Here is a 16,612-nt window from a genome sequence, read left to right as displayed (position 1 = left end):
TTCTTCTTGAGGTGCCTATACGATTTTGTTTGAAGCAGCTCGAAACAATTCTGCAAAGGCTTTCCCAAACCTAAAAAAAGTTCTAAGGCTCCGCTGCCACGAGATTCTTCTTCTGTCGAGTCCTACTTTTCCTTTAAGTTTCCCTTGCATTACTTATTGGAGTAGGGAATATCTATGTTGATTTCTTATGACATGTCCCACGTACTCGAGTTTTCTGTGTATCTTATTCATTCGTTATAGCACTTCCCTCTGCGTCATGTGAACTGTCTATGGTATTCTGAGCATTCGGCTATACAGTTACATCTCATCGACTACCAGTTTTGTAGTTGTGGCTTGTGACAGTGTGGAAAAGACCTAGTATCTCAGATATCTTACTTTTATTTCGAGGGATATGTTGTGACTTGAAAATTTTGTAGATTTTATTGAAAACTTCCCTCGATTTTCAAAAGCTCCCGAATTCATCGATATTTATGATCGAATTCATGTAGACGAGAAATGGTTTTACATCACAAAAACAACTGAGACGTACTCTTATTACCTAGTTGAAGGCGAAGAGGAACGACACACGGCCTGCAAAAGTAAGCGTTTTCTCACAAAAGTAATGTTCTTAACCGCTGTGGCTCGTCCACGTTGGAATCATTTTGAAAACAAGAACTTTAATGGAAAAGTTGGCATTTTGTATTTGTGGAACCTGCTAAACGGAGCAGTAAAAATCGGACAGCGGAAACCATTGAAACGAAAGTGGTTTCTAATGTCACTAGAGAAGAGTATAAGAACATGATTATTGGAACGTTGTTGCCCGAAATTCAAGCAAAGATCCGGTCGTCGCCAAATAATTTGGATCCAGCAACACAACGCAAACCACACATTCCCTCTGGTGACAATGAATTTAATGAAGCTTCAGATAGAAGTGGATTTAAAATCAAAATGTTATGTCAGCCACCCAATAGTCCTGATACTAACGTCTTAGATTTAGGCTTTTTTAATGCTTGAGAAACTGTAGACGAATTAATTTTTGCTGTTGAAAAAGAATGTTCCGAATTGAGTTCTGATACTTGGAATAAGGTTTTCCTTTCGCACCAACAGTGTATGGTAGAAATCATGAAGTAGATGGACAAAATGTTCATATGAATAAAGATCATTTACAGAGAATGGATAGGCTTTCAGTTTTTATTAATTTTGATTGAATTTGAACATTGGTTTGAACATTCTCTGTTTATTCTCCATCAAGTCTCAAGCACGCAGTCGGGTTCCAGTAGAGATTTGAAATTATTCTGAGATCTTTGTTATCCAAGTTGGCATCTTTATGAATATTGATCATCATTTGATGGTGAAGTCGATTGAATGCTTTTTAATAATGTATAGTGTCGACTGCGTTTATGAACCCCAATTGACTGTTTGATATCCATTCTCCGCATCATTTGTATATTCTTTTGTGAATTATTTTAAGAACCATCTTTAGCACATGGCTTATTAGACTGATGTCAGATATTCTTCGCATTCTTTTGGTCCTGGCTTTTTGGGCAATGCAATAAATTTTGATTGTACTCACTTTTCAAGGACATTTCCTGAGTTATAGATTTTATTAAAAATTTCCGTGATCCAGGTTTATTCCTTTTTCGTCTAAGAATTCAGCCACGATATTATCTCGTCATAAGGGTACCCTAATACTGCTTTTCTGTTTTTCATTTATTTTATTGCTGTCACCTCATGCTCCAGTATAAATTTCGGTCTTTGATCATGGAAAGTCTACTCCAGATATAATTACTTCTTTTTAATATCATGTTTCTCTATAATTAATTTCCCGTTTGAGTTCATGATTTTAATATGCTGTCGCTTAGAAAAATTGGTGGAGATGGTTTAATAAAAAAAACCTTGTTCGGGTAAAGTTCATGCGACAATTTTATATTAGTTGAAAGCACATAAAAGTACAAAGCTCATATAGCAGTTTTCATCTCTTGACAGAATCTGTATTTCTCCTAATTGTCGTGTCAAGATACTTAACCTTTTTATGTCTTTTATGTCTTTGAGTCACCGTCACCCAAGTATTCGACAAAATGAACATTGCAGGTGTTTCCAGATTGCTTTAAAGTATTATTAACTCCATTGTGCCACTTGTTCTCGAAAAATTGGCGTAACAACCTTTTCCATGATAAGGTCGAGTTTTTTACTAGTATAATACTTGGACAAAATATCAATGACAACAATTTTTCCAGACGACATAGAAGATGCTGAAATATTTACACTTTTAGCGAAGACGTTTTAGCGAAATATACCAACACTATTTCCAGAAGCTAGCAATTACAATGATTTTACAGCTTCCTCCATTACCTGTTCTATCGACTTTTTACATAAATATGATATTTGCCGACAGGTGCCGTAATTATAGTATCATTTTACATTATTTTTCTAATTATTAGGACTTATTTCTGTTTATTTTATCAAGAAAACAGTTAATTTAAACCTTTTCTTTCTACAGAGTGTTTAAATTTATTAATTTCGTAACTTAAACTTAATACACGCATTTTTCATAAATTATCTTGACTGCTGGTGAAAAGTAAAGACAAAGGTCTCCTGGTAATTAGAAAGGAGCAACCGACAGCGAAATATTCAAATGAGGGGTTTTAATGTTTCACAGACTTAATGAGAATTTTTGTCTCAAAAATTTAGTTAGGTTAAAACGACGTTAAAACATACCATGGCACGTAATTTTGCCGCTACGAAGCCGGAACAACACGGAAATCCGGGGAAAAATTTTTAAATTTTCAGTATAATTACAAGAGAAAAAAGGTTTAATTAAAGAAAGATGTTAAAGCTTTGATGAAGTTATCGTATCGTTTCATTTTCGAATATTCACTCTCACGATTAGCGAACATTCGACGAGTCTCTTTATCACAGCGGTTCTCTCACACGTTATTTTACCAACAAAACAGGAACCATTTCGCTTTGAGGCACGATTTCCACAAAGGGAGCCGAATGAATTGTTCTTTTTAAATTTTAAATAGCCGACGTCGAAAAAGAGAGACGAGCTTTTTTACTCGTGACTATGATCGAGGTTCGCTCGAAACGTTTGCCGAGAACGCAGAGGGACCGAAAGTAATCGGACGTACGGATGCGTTCCAAAGTTACAAGATTTAGTGCAACGTTTAAAGGTGTTTTTATTATTTCAGCTTGCAGATGGGACTATTAATTTTGTAGCTTCTTACGCGAACCCGCTCCAAACTTAAGGCGAAGATAAATAAAAGTTCGCGAGGAGATAGTTTAGCGGCTCCGGTGAACATTAAGCGGATTTAGTATTCGAAGGCATGTCACATAAAATGTAGACTAACTATTTTACTGCGATTTTCCAAGAAAACCATGAATATCACATTGTTATTGATTTAATCCTATTACTAAAAATATATTTGCACTATAAATAACAGTATTGACAGCATTAGATGCTTATAAAACGAAGAGAAAAAGAGTAGCGACAAAAATATATGGCAAGAATTGCTCAACCGAGTACAACTAGATGATTGCTCATTATAATAGAATTTAATAAGCGGAATTCCAAGAGATGAACTTTTATATAGCACGAATAATTTAGATTCATTAAAAGCTAAATTAAAACTACTTAGCGAAATGAAGTTGAGAGTAGCGAGAAAGACCGTAAAGAAAGAATTTGAACGAAAAATAAACACTGACAATGAGTTGCTTAATTTTGGGTGCTATATCAGCATACAATGTGAAAAAACTGTTACACTTTTGAACAAGATTTTGAAGAAAATCGTAAATTAGTTACAAATTAAGATTTATTCAGTAAAATAAGCCCTCTACGATATTAGCCCCCTAACCGGGAGTGGTAATGGGGGAATACGAACAAACATAATTTTTTCATTTAGCACGACATTAGTGTTAGTGTTAAAATATGCTCTATAGCAAATAGACAGAACAGTAGCAAAATATGGATTAGAAACAAACCATTTATAGCTTAGATTATTTTGGTTAATGTAAAGTGACTTTTGGTGCTAAAGTTTTATTTGATCACTTAGTTTTTGACTTATTATCAACATTATCTATCTCAGAATGGATTTCGTGTCCAGTCCATAAGTTGCAGGTTACACTTAGGAAAATAACTGTTCATTTTTTCTGCTAATAACTCCAAGTATTTCACTATCGAAGCCTGTACCTTTTTTTTTGAATCGGCAGCCATCACATTTGGGAACATTTCATTACTACCATTGGTAGCGTGACTGATCGATAACTCCAACTTAGCGCAAAAACTTTCAATCTTGTGCGATGATGTTAAAATATTAGAATTCTTGCCTTGCATTTTTTTGTTGAGCGAATATGTCCGCCAGATATGCAAGCTTTGCTACCCATTCTTTTGTTTAAACAGAGAAGCAAAATCTGATACTTGGGCCTCTAAAAACGTCTGAGTTTTATTTTTTAATTCGTAAATCCGAGAAAGCACTTTTCCGCGATATAGCCATCGTACTTCTGTAAGAAACAAAAGTGACTGATGATCTCCCATTTACTGACACACTGCATTAAACAGACGAGAGTTCAGAGGTCGCGACTTTATGTAATTGACAAATTTTACAACTTCTTGTAAGACAGACAACAATACATTAGGCAGAGAGTTCGTCATCAGTACTTCCCTGTGTAAAAAGCAATATAAATTTTTAATATTAGAATTTTTTCCAGAAGCCCTGGTTACAAATTCCTTAATTTTTGCTGTCGTATCTGCTACTCCGTCTGTGCAAATGCTTAAGCAGTTGTGCCATTCCAAATTATGCTCACTAAAGTACTAGTCTGTTACTTGGAATATTCCTCTGCATTTGCATATAGAGAAAGTGGCTAGAACAACCATTTACAGATTTAAGCAATATGCTCAAAACTGTTCCGACATGTCCTACCAATGGGCTGCGGAAGACAATATAAACACTGATACTGTGCTATCAATGCCGTCAGATTTCGCGGTATCACTATCAGTGATTAATGCTCGATACCAGATTGTACTGCCTAAGTGGCAGTCCTGGATCGAAAATGAAAATTCTCTGGTTCGGACAGACATTTGCTTGTACACAGATGGATCAAAAACGCCTGAAGGGGTAGGAGCAGGAGTATACTGCCAGACATCTCGAATTAAGCAAGCCTACAGCCTGGGTACGTACTGTACTGTATTCCAGGCGGAAGTATTTGCTATTGACATGGGTGCTAAAATCCTTCTTGAAAGAGGGGTGAAGAACATGACAGTACGAATTTTCTCAGACAGTCAAGCCGCTCTCCAGGCGTTGCAAGCCGTGAAAACGGTGTCGGCTCTGGTTAATGATTGTAAGAGAACATTAAACACACTGAGTTGTGATAACAGAGTCTCTCTGATCTGGGTCCCGGGTCACTCTGGGGTTGCTGGCAATGAAGCGGCAGATAAGCTAGCACGAGATGGCAGCGTTGAAGCGTTTGTGGGGCCGGAACCAGCAGTTGGTGTATCATTTGCGATGGCCAAATATAGGATTGGACTGTGGGCTGAAGAGCGACTTCGCCTACTGTGGACCAGTTCTCCTGGAATGAGACATGCTAAGGTGTTTATTAACATCGCCACTGTCAAACCCGGGAATATTTTAGGACTTGCCCGTAGTAGCATAAAAGTTCTAATGGGTGTTTTTACTAGGCACTGCCGATTAAAAGCACACCTCCACTTGTTGGGTTTAGCCGACGATGTTGAATGCCGACTATGTGCGGAGGAAGCAGAGACGGTTGAGCATGTTTTATGCCACTGCCCTGTCGTTAACCGTATCAGATTCTCTATTTTTGGGTCGCAGTTTATCTCCTCAAAAGATCTGAATGACCTTTCGCCGAGCAAGGTATTAATGTTCGTTAAGAGCATTGGACTGCACGGTGAAATTTGATAACGATATCTATCGGGGTACAATAGATCCTTAGGGTCGCGGTGCAAGGTTGGTTGGGCCGCCTACCCGATATGTATTCTATGTAATGTAATGTAATGTACTTGCAATATTTCTTCTCCAGTGGTAAAACCGAATAGTGGCAGACAAAATAAAAAGTCCTCTTTTATTTCATATTTGTCAGTGTACCTCACATTTGAGATGAGAATTAACAGCATCTTTTCAACACAAAATCCATTTTATCGTCATGACTCAAAGAGGAAATTCACATCGATGTTGAACTCAACGATACACTTATATGCTTCAAGGGCATTTGACTTTCTAAGAATTTTTAAAGTTTTGCAACAGTGCAAGAAAAGCTAGGAGTGGTGATAAATCATTCATCATTCGTGAGCTGTTACCTTCAGACTCACAAAAAATCTTATACCCAAAAAGATGCATTAGAATGCTGAATCCTTTTAACACGTCTATTACATTAATATTGAAACGCGATAATCACGATATCTGCATGTGTCTGAAATAGAGGTAGATGCAAGTAAAATCTGAGGCATCTATATATATTTTATCCATGTTTAGTAAATACTTTTGGCTCAAATCGTGATTTGTATTATTTCTTAGCAAAGTTTTAGGAATTACATTTATTGATATTAATTGTACAAGAATAAACATCACAACTTAACAACAACAAGTCATTTTGAGTTTGAACTTAACACTTAGTTACAATTAAGTGTTACGTCGTTTAAATGTAACATTTAATTTTGATTGTTTACTCACAATGGATTTCCAATTTCCAACCGTCTTCAATACCCTCGGTAGAGAGCACTTTATTTTCCGCCTTGCATGACAGATACTTTCCATCATCTTCCTTGCTGGCTACGAATGACAGAGTGCTCGTCGTTGTGTTCCCGTCCCTGGATGTCTGAAAAATACATATACATTATACTTGTTTGCTGAAACGCGTCAGACTTCAAAGTAGTTTCAAATACATTGTACGAGCGCTGAATAAAAGCGGGAGTTACAAAGAAAGAATGAAAAATTTACGTTTTAGTCTTAAGTAAAGGAACGCTTTTTTGTATTTGTTGATAATTTTTTGTTGGTGTTATTGATGACGTTAATATCGTTTTTTGTGAGGTTGTCCAATTTTATGTGATGTTTAATGGATGTATGTGCACAATCCAAATATTTCCTCCAACAACATGTTAATAGTTAAAATGCGGAAAAATCGACTTTTTTAATCGAGGTAAAAATGAAATTTCGGCGTTTTCGTGCGTATTTATCACGTTTATGCAATGTGCGTTTTATTTTTGGGCAACGAAACGGAAAATAAACACGACGCGCTCGGAAACAAGCCTCCGCATAACGGACGGACAGGATAAATGGCGAAAAAATTGACAACGATTTGAAAATATCATTCAGTTTGTGGTTTTGCCACGTTTCTTTTTTTATAACTTCGCTCACAGTTTATTTGTATTCTACAAAACCGTAATGTTATAAACTAAAATTTATTTAGAGGTTTTTAAATTAAAGGATTAAAAAACACTAATTAAAAACTAACAGAATGAATAAGAAATTTATATTAAAAAAGTGGTTAAAATTCTGCACGAACTGAAATGATGCTTAAAAACGATGGTAACATGGTAAGAGGAGTTCGAGGGTGGCAAACGCGGCGTGGCGTCAGTTTCGCCAACTTTTGTTGGGCGTCAAAAGTTTTCAACAGTCTCATCGTCGACTGACGTACAACTTTGAGGGCGGACAAACGAACGAACGCTTGCCGAACTTTTTGGCCGCCGCCGGTTTTAACTGAAACGGATTGTTCACGTAGCCAAATGGTGAAACGGTGTCGACGTGGCGCCATTCTCGAAACTTTCAATTCACAACAACTACTACATTGTGTACGGAGACGTGGTTTACACTTTAAGACTTCTTTAAGCCAATCAAAAACTAACAGAAGTGATTAATTTCTGCACTTATTATATACATAGTGTTATTTAAAAAACCGCAACTATATCGTAGGAAAGCTCTGCTTCACAAAATCAAACCTTCATCAGATCTTCACCTCATCAGACAAAATCGCATGTAGGTAAGGTTAAGGATTCCAGAAGTAAGTTCGACATTATGAAAAGAAGTTATAATCAATATGCAGCATGATCATATCATAATATTTTTTCTTAAAATCCATATCGATCAAATGCGCTTAGTTGTGTACATCAAAACTTCAAGTATAATTTTGACTTCATAATTACTTGTAATAAGTGTATAAAGACCTTTAATGAGTTTAGAACAGATCAAAATTTAGGATTGATGGAACTGCCCATAGAAAACTTGTATAAAATACCATCAAACCTGAAAGTTGAAATTGTGACATTATTTTAGCGCATATTATTCTGATAGATAAGGGCAAAGATAAAAGTTTGGAGAGGATTCCACCAGAGGAACGACACTGGCAGTTTCAAGGCAATTCTGAAATGTGAAAGTCGTTCGCATCGCAATATCCCATTACCTAAAAATGTGCTATGATACTTAAAGTTTGTGATATGTGACACTTTTCAATAGCAATATGTCTTGATAACACCTCATATGAATCCATAGAGAAGGCTCTAAACGTAAAAGACATACATCCGTCTACAATCAAGTGGTGTATAGCCATGTTGAAAAGTCGGCAGATCACAGCCAGTCTGGGAGGCGAGTTGCTGACTATAAAGGCGCTAAGAGAATGTCCCCAAGGGGGAGTGCTATCACCTCTATTATGGTGCCTGGTAGTTGATGACTTGATGAACACCCTAACTAAAAACGGATTTAAGATACAAGGGTATGCTGATGACCTGGTAATCACAATCCGAGGTAAATATTCAATCATAACTCAGCTAATGCAGAAAGTCCTACTACTCACCAGTACTTGGTGCAGAAGCAATGGGCTCAGCATCAATCCCGATAAAATCGAAATAGTCCCTTTCACTCGGAGAAGGAAGCTACAAATAAAAGCACCCTCCATTGAAAGCAGAACTATTAACCTCAAAACAGAAACTAAATACCTAGGGGTAATACTTGACAGTAAACTAAACTGGAACTCACACTTAGATAAGGTGAGGAAAAAGGCCATCATGGCAAACCAGATCTGCCGCAGGCTCCTAGGAAGGAACTGGGGTCTCAAACCACGAATGGCTCATTGGGCCTACGTAGCAATAATCAGACCCATGGTCGCCTACGCCTCATTGGTTTGGTGGCCAAAAACTAAACATAAGACAGCTCAACAACAGCTGGCACAAATCCAGCGGTTAACATAACGGGTGCAATGAGATCCTGTCCGACGGCTGCTTTGGAAGCCCTACTCGGTCTCACACCGCTCCACATATATATACAAAAGGAGGCAGCCTTAAGTGCCTTATCACTGAAAACAGTTTCTTCACTCAAGTTGATGCAGGGTAACCTCAGAGGACACCTCGAGATCCTCAAGGACCCATGTCTAAATCACCTGATTGAAATTAAAACGGACCTCATACCGACGGAATACAATTTCAACCAACCGTATAAGGTCATATTTTGTAGCAGAGATGATTGGGCGAAGGGAGGGCCTCAACTAAAAAGAGGAGCCCTAGCCTGGTACACCGATGCTTCAAAGACAGTAAGATCTGGAGTAGGCATGGGCATCAGTGGACCAAATAGCCACATCAAATTGCCCCTCAGCTCGGACTTAACAATTTTCCAAGCAGAAGTTCTTGCTATAAACTTCTGCACCGCTTTGAACCTACAGAAGGGACAAAAAGGTGCATCCATAAACATTTTCACAGACAGTCGGGCCGCCTTAAAGGCAATTCTGGCCTACACGTGTTTCTCCGCACTGATCAGAGAGTGTACCAACAACCTGAGAGAACTCGCTAGGGGCAATGATGTTACCCTATGGTGGGTTCCAGGTCACAGCAACATTGAGGGCAATGAGAAGGCCGACAAGCTGGCCAAAGAGGCAGCAAATACGCCCTTCATTGGACCCCAACCTGGATGTGGACTACAAAAAAGCCACCTAAAACAAATAAGGGAGATCACCAACTGGGAGGCTTCAAAGATAGCCTTACGCTGGAAAGAACTTCCAGGTCACAGACAAGCGAAGAGTACGATAACTCCGTCGCAAAACAAAACCAAAGAGGTTTTATGCGTCAGCAAAGGGGATCTAAGAACGCTCTCAGGCTACCTGACCGGTCATGTGCCCGTAAAATACCACCTCTTCCACATTGGACAAGCTGAGGATCAAACTTGTCGACTATGCAACGACGAGTCAGAAACTGCTGAACATATACTGTGCAATTGCCTCGCCAGAGGCCGTCTAAGGCACAACGTCTTAGGTAAAACTCCCCTGTTACCTACCGACATAAAGGTTCAAGATCTCAGGACAATACTAAGGTTCATTAAGGACCTACATTTGCCCTAAACCTTTGGAGGGCTAAAGTTACAATAGATCTTATAGGTCGCGGTAACGAGAGGGGCCGCTCTCCTCAGCCCGGCTGCAATAATAATAATAATAATAGCAATATGTCGGCACATTTTTCTTAAGGGGAATTGATTCCAAATTGAAGGAAATCATAGTAAATAGTTATACAAAATTTAGTCAACAAATTATTGAAAATATCAAATTAAACGGTTTAGCTAGCTGTGAATTTCAAAATTATTAATTATATACCAGTCTCAAAACAATATAACCGAATGTCAGGAGTAATGGAACAAATCTATCTGGACGTTCTTCCAATAAAGATTTTCGCCCAATACTTGTCTAGTAAAAAATGATTGTAGATGAAAACTAGATCAAATTTAAGAAGTAAACATCCTTAAGGCAATATATACCCAAAAGTTAATAAAAAATTATGCGAAGTTTAAATGTAATGTATTGCACTTGATTAGCTTAATTTTGATATGTCGAATTTTTGTGTGTGTCCTGGCAGATCAAGTAAATATCATTTATGCCGTTTGGGCATTGTAGTGTCGATGTACTGTAAAGCAAAGTAACAAAGCAGAAACTAATTTGGAAGTAAAGGGGTCAATTGTAACTTGGTCTTCCAAACATAACATTTTGGCTTGTGGCACCGTAAACTCAAACAGAAACTTGTTGGTATAGTTAACATTTGACAAAAAACTGATCCTGTTGATGGAGCAACAGTTTTATCTAATTTTCCTGCTTTCCGAAGTATTCTTCTCCGAAGCTGCAATATTAATGAATAACTGCAATAAGTTTATAACGCGAGTATTATCTTCGAGGATTTTTTCTTTTTCTTTGCTCATTTCCACTTTATATGAAGTCTGCTCTCTTAATATTTTTACTCCATGACATTTTGTGCTGGGTTGTTTGTTAAGATAAATTATATTCATTTATGGGCTTGGTCATGCTAGCCCATGAGGTAAAAGGGGATTGCCCTCTTCCTCTTCTCCGGGACGCTTAGCGCTTTTCTTACAATATGATGTTCATCTCTGCGCATAACGTGGTCGCATAATATAATCTTCATAGACTAATTTGCAGAAATGATATTTCTTTTGCACAGATACCTTTACTTTCCTATTACATTGTCACTTTATTACATTATCTTTGTACAGGATTTGAAAGTAATCGATATCGGTCAGAGCAGGGAAATAATATCAAAATATAAACCATCTTCGAATGATGACAAACGAATGATGATAAACCAATAAAGAAGATGCGTGTATTAAATAAAGCAAATCATGTTTTTTTAAAGAAAAATTGGAACTTGTAAGACGAAAAGGAGATTTGAAAACAGAACCCTATTATACTTGCCATATAAAATGTAAAACAAATAATCCAGCGAAAATATCAGATTGCCTTACTATGTAATAATTTAGCGCAACAAGTACATGGGTGTAGAAAGCAAAGTCCGAATATACCTGTACTCACCTATGCGGACTAGAACGTAGAGCTAAAACATGCTAAAACATGCCCCAAAAAAAGCCATAAAGAGGACTGCAGAAATAAGAACCTTAAAAAGTATAAAAGGCGTTACACTCCGTGACAGACTACTAAATGAGAACATAATGAAATCTGGGAGTGCAGGACGTGGTGAGATAGACGAGAGCACAACGTCGGCAATGAAGGGATCTTCTTGATAGGATAAGTCCGACACGAATAGCTAAACGGACAAAACCACAAAGACCAGGAACCAAGCGTCTAATTGGAAGATCATCTAAACGCTGACAGGAAAGCTGGACATCCTTATCACAAGAGAGAATGAGGCAGAACAGACAGGACTAGGCTAGTATTTCCTGATCCATCGTTGGAAAATTCAAAGCAAAAAGCAAAAAAACGCTGAAGTTCCTCCTCCTACCTGTTCATGTTAACGTCCTTTTTACAATTATTTAACACATTTTAACTTATTTAACAACTTTTAACTTATTTATTGTGTGTTTTCTATCAATTTTAATTTTTTCAAACAAATTTCTCGAAACCTATGTAGATATATGCTATATATAAAGCTATATATAGCACCGATCTAGTAAAATACTTTCAACGTGTTATTATTTTTTATTTTGTGACAGGACTAGGTCCTATCGCTTGAAGAGGAAGACTTATATTTCATGAATTTGTCAACTTTGCCAGATTGATTAGAAAAACGATAACATTTTATGACTAACTAATGCGTTGAACTATCAATTTGAAGTGAATTTTACTTAAGATGCAATGTACAAAAATATATGTGCATAGAAACCAGGGCGTACCTACTTACTTTGTCCCACATAAAATGTATCATGCCAATATAATTTGACATAGCAGTAAAACCTTGATATAACGGATTAATATTCCTCGTATTGCAGTGTCCATTATAGATCAATAAAAATATACAACAATTTAGCGCTGAATAAGAAATAAAACTAGACTAACACTACTATTAGAACTAACACAAGGCCTAGAACTAGAATCATTCGGGTTTAGCCGTCTTGGGAAACGTGCGGCTAAATCCGAATGTTTCTAGTTTTCAGTTTAGTGTTAGCTATAGTTTTGCACTAGAACCAACGCCAGACCTAGAACTAGAATCAATCCGGTTTAGCCGTTTTTAGAGACGTGCGGCTAAACCCGAATGTTTCTAGTTGTAGGTTTATTGTTAGTTCTCGTTTTAATTGTTATTTAGCGTTTAATTGTGGTATATTTTTATTGAACGAAAAGTAGAACTAACACTAGACGTAAAACCAGAAACATTCGGGTTTAGCCGTGCGTCTCTTAAGATGGTCGAAAACTCATTATCATAAGGACGTCACCTTTTTCCAAGCAAAATTTTTCCTTTGTAAAACTACCCAATGCCTATATTATTAAGCTATGTTGCATTTTATGAGGGACAGTACAAGTGCATACTAGTTTCGTAACTATGGTTACTGCATTCATATTTTGCGACTTATATGAAATTCCCGGTATAATCGGTCAATACATAAGTATGGGTAACACTATAATTCCATTTTTTTCAGTTCTAAGCTTGTTGGAATAATATTCATTTTCCAATCAACTATCAACTGCAGTTAATAGAACCTCGGTGTGCAGGTAACGAGCTTTATTTGTTCCTATGATGTGTGTCTACTGATTCACCCTATATAATATTGTGTTATATGAAATATAAGAATGTATATAGTAATTAGTGCCATTTGTATGATTGCAGTTTTATGTACGAGAAAAACGTATTTGCCAACCGGGCATTTTATAGGTTAGAGTGATTAGACCCACCAATGCAATTACCAACAGAAATTGAAACTGGAAAACGAAAGATTATTATCGCGTTTAAATTATGATGATTATCATGGGGTGATCAATAATGAAATTATTTCTTTAAATACACGTTTTATAATTTTAGAATTAATTTTTTAACCAAAGATGTACATTAAACGTTTTTTTCTTCCCCGTAAAATAATAATTTAGTTTAAGGAAATTGCAGCCAACGAAACCCTCTCAAAAGTGATACCATTAAAATAACTCTTACGAATTCTGTTTCTGCTGACCACGTATCTACTCCTTGCAGTTGTACAGCAAAGACTCTACAGTACTTATTTGCTTTAAGGGTGGCAATTCCTTTGGTTAGCAATAAGGGTGCATTTTCCACAATGTACCTTGCACAGTATATTTACAGAATCTCTTCAGTACCGTTAAATATTTATTCCGCTTTCGGATCCAAACGGCCGAATCGATCGAAATAGAGTGAGGTTGTATTCGTGGAAGACGATCAAACGGCTTCGTGCAGGCTCGTGCCGCTAACCCAACCAGGACGCAAACATTATTATTGTATTAGCGAGCGACGGCAATGCCCGTGCAGGAACCATTAGTGTATTGAGCAGAGACCCGGGCAAAATTAAAACTGCATGGAATAAAAACGGAACTTCAATGGTTGCAGACAACGACGTCTAGTATACGTAACGTTCGTGATCTTCCAACGGTACACGAAACAGAATTGCACTACTTGAAATTACATTACAAATATTATTTTGTGTTCGTTTCAAACGGTATTGAAAATTTTAGTTAAAAAACAAATTAATATATCAACATTCTAAAGAAAAAATTATAAATAATAATATTTAAAAATGAAAATTATTAAAGTTTTGACATTTCGAAAATGAATACCTGCCTAATACATCCGTCTATTTATATTTAATATGATATTCGCATGTAATGTCGAGTGAAAAGTTATAGCAGAAACAGTAAATTACAAACAAACGACGAAAGTTACACGCGAACGTGGTTCATATACGCAAATGTGACGGTAAACCACAGTTGAAGTTTGATTTTGTCAGGAGTGAACATTAGTTTGCCGAATGCACCAGAATGAGAATTTCTGGTTGTATATACAACAAGAATCAATTTGACAATGCGACCTACTTTGCGAGATGATGAAACGTTCGTTTGAACTTGGCGTTTCATTACTACAAGCACTTTCCAACGGTCAAAGGAACGGTCACCCGTTCATAAATTAGCAATTTAGTTTGTACGATTGTGCAAGTAGTGATTTCAATTTGCTTTATGCGAGAACATAGTTAGTACTTTGAAAATCGCTTTAAACAAAAATTAAAGGTTCGTCTCAGTGATATATTGGTTTCGGAATAATTAGATATTTTTAATTCAAATAACCAGAAAGGCCGAACAAGTTCAGATCGAGGGATAAAAAATTGTTGAGGTACAACCCAATTACTAAATTGTGTTCGGCCGTTATTCGGTTCGACCGCAATCGCGCCGGGCACAATTCACCAAAATCGAATGAAAATATTACCTAAAATTGGATCTAACCGCCACATGCAGGAAAAAGGGACGTTTCAAACGTAGTCAATCAACTTGTTACTTTGTATCTATATTTGTTGTGTTAATGAAGAATTCCGAAATAATAATTAAATCACGTTAATTAAATAATTAAATCGGTAAATATTTGTTATTTGACAAAAAAAGAGAATTGGAGCAGTTTTAATATCTATCTCAAGATATTTCAGCTATCTTGTATATACACACAATGTCGTTGACACAGATACTACAGAAATATGCACTTTTATTGATCTGCTGTACATGGTTGCAGTACAGTAGTCTCAATATGTAAATACTAAAGAGCATTGGGCTAATTCCATTTTTACACCTGCTTGCTTTAGACTAACGATGTCACCGGAACGATTTCATCTTTTAGGAAGAGCTCTAAGATTTGACAATGTCAACAATAGAAACGAATAAGACAATTGGAGTCTCATTCGGAAAATATTGAAAAGTTTATGAGCACAATCAACTATAAACTACCAAATTAGGAACACTACACAGTAGATGAAATGGTAGAAAGGTTTGGAGAGCATTGCAAATTTCGGCAATATATAGCTAACAAACTGGCCAGATATGGTATTGAAATATGTACCTTTGTTAAGTCGCGAATGTTTTATAATTCAACATGGAGATTTATAAAGGAAAACAATCGAATGGGCTTTTTCATTTAGACAGCTCTTCGTTTGCTGCTACTATGGGCATAGCAATTTCCATATTGAATACAGGTAGAAACATTGCTGTTGTCAATTATTTTACGTCAATTCTATTAGATAAAGAATTGCTTGGCAAAAGAACTACTTGTTGGTACCCGCAAAAAATCATCTTTAAAGACCTCTACCTAGCAGCATATTTGGTTTCAGAAAGGATCATCTATAATTATCGTACAAACCAACACGTCAAAGTACTGATGTTATCCACATTTCATTCCGGAAACCAAATCGATCGTAACTGACGATATGGAAAAGCCTGTTGTAATTACCACTTAGAACCTAACTAGATGAGGTGTTGATGTGGATAAACTAACAGCAACTTATTCATTTTCCAGATTTTGTTGTCGATGGCCTCTTAGACTTTTCTTTACAATTTCAGACGTTGGAGCAATAAATTCTAAAGTTATGGATGAAAGTAACACCTAAGTGGTTGGAATCGAAGAATTCATTTGCATAAATTTGCCTAAGGATTTAACAAAATGCCGATGATTCGCTAAGCTCTTTGGATTTAATATTCGAAGCATGTCAAGAGTATTGCAGGGTTAAGAACAGAAAAGCAACAATTTGCGAGGTATCAAAAATAAAGAAGGAGAAGTATTGACTGAAGGATGACGGAGGGGTTTATAAAATACTTGGGGGAGGAGAGGAGCGAGGAAGGGAAGAGGCTTGTGGCCAGATTTTATTGTGGTAATCAGGAAAGAGCGAGAAGGTACTTGTCGACTGTGCGGGAGACGCTAGAACATTTGAGA

At 36.7% G+C, this 16,612-nt stretch overlaps 1 protein-coding gene across 1 annotated transcript in view; it reads right to left on the bottom strand.

Annotated features, from left to right (window-relative positions):
* LOC111418754 (neural cell adhesion molecule 2-like) overlaps positions 1-16,612 on the bottom strand; it is a 455,796-nt gene that overhangs the window by 43,312 nt on the left and 395,872 nt on the right. The window contains exon 7 of the mRNA XM_023051417.2: positions 6,663-6,807. Within this exon, the coding sequence (XP_022907185.1) occupies positions 6,663-6,807 (145 nt within the window). The remainder of the gene's footprint in view (positions 1-6,662; positions 6,808-16,612) is intronic.

The sequence above is a fragment of the Onthophagus taurus genome, chromosome 7, assembly GCF_036711975.1.
Source record: "Onthophagus taurus isolate NC chromosome 7, IU_Otau_3.0, whole genome shotgun sequence".
Lineage (NCBI taxonomy): Eukaryota > Metazoa > Arthropoda > Insecta > Coleoptera > Scarabaeidae > Onthophagus > Onthophagus taurus.
The sequence above is the reverse complement of the archived record's forward strand: the minus strand, read 5'-3'. Positions and strand labels throughout refer to the sequence as shown.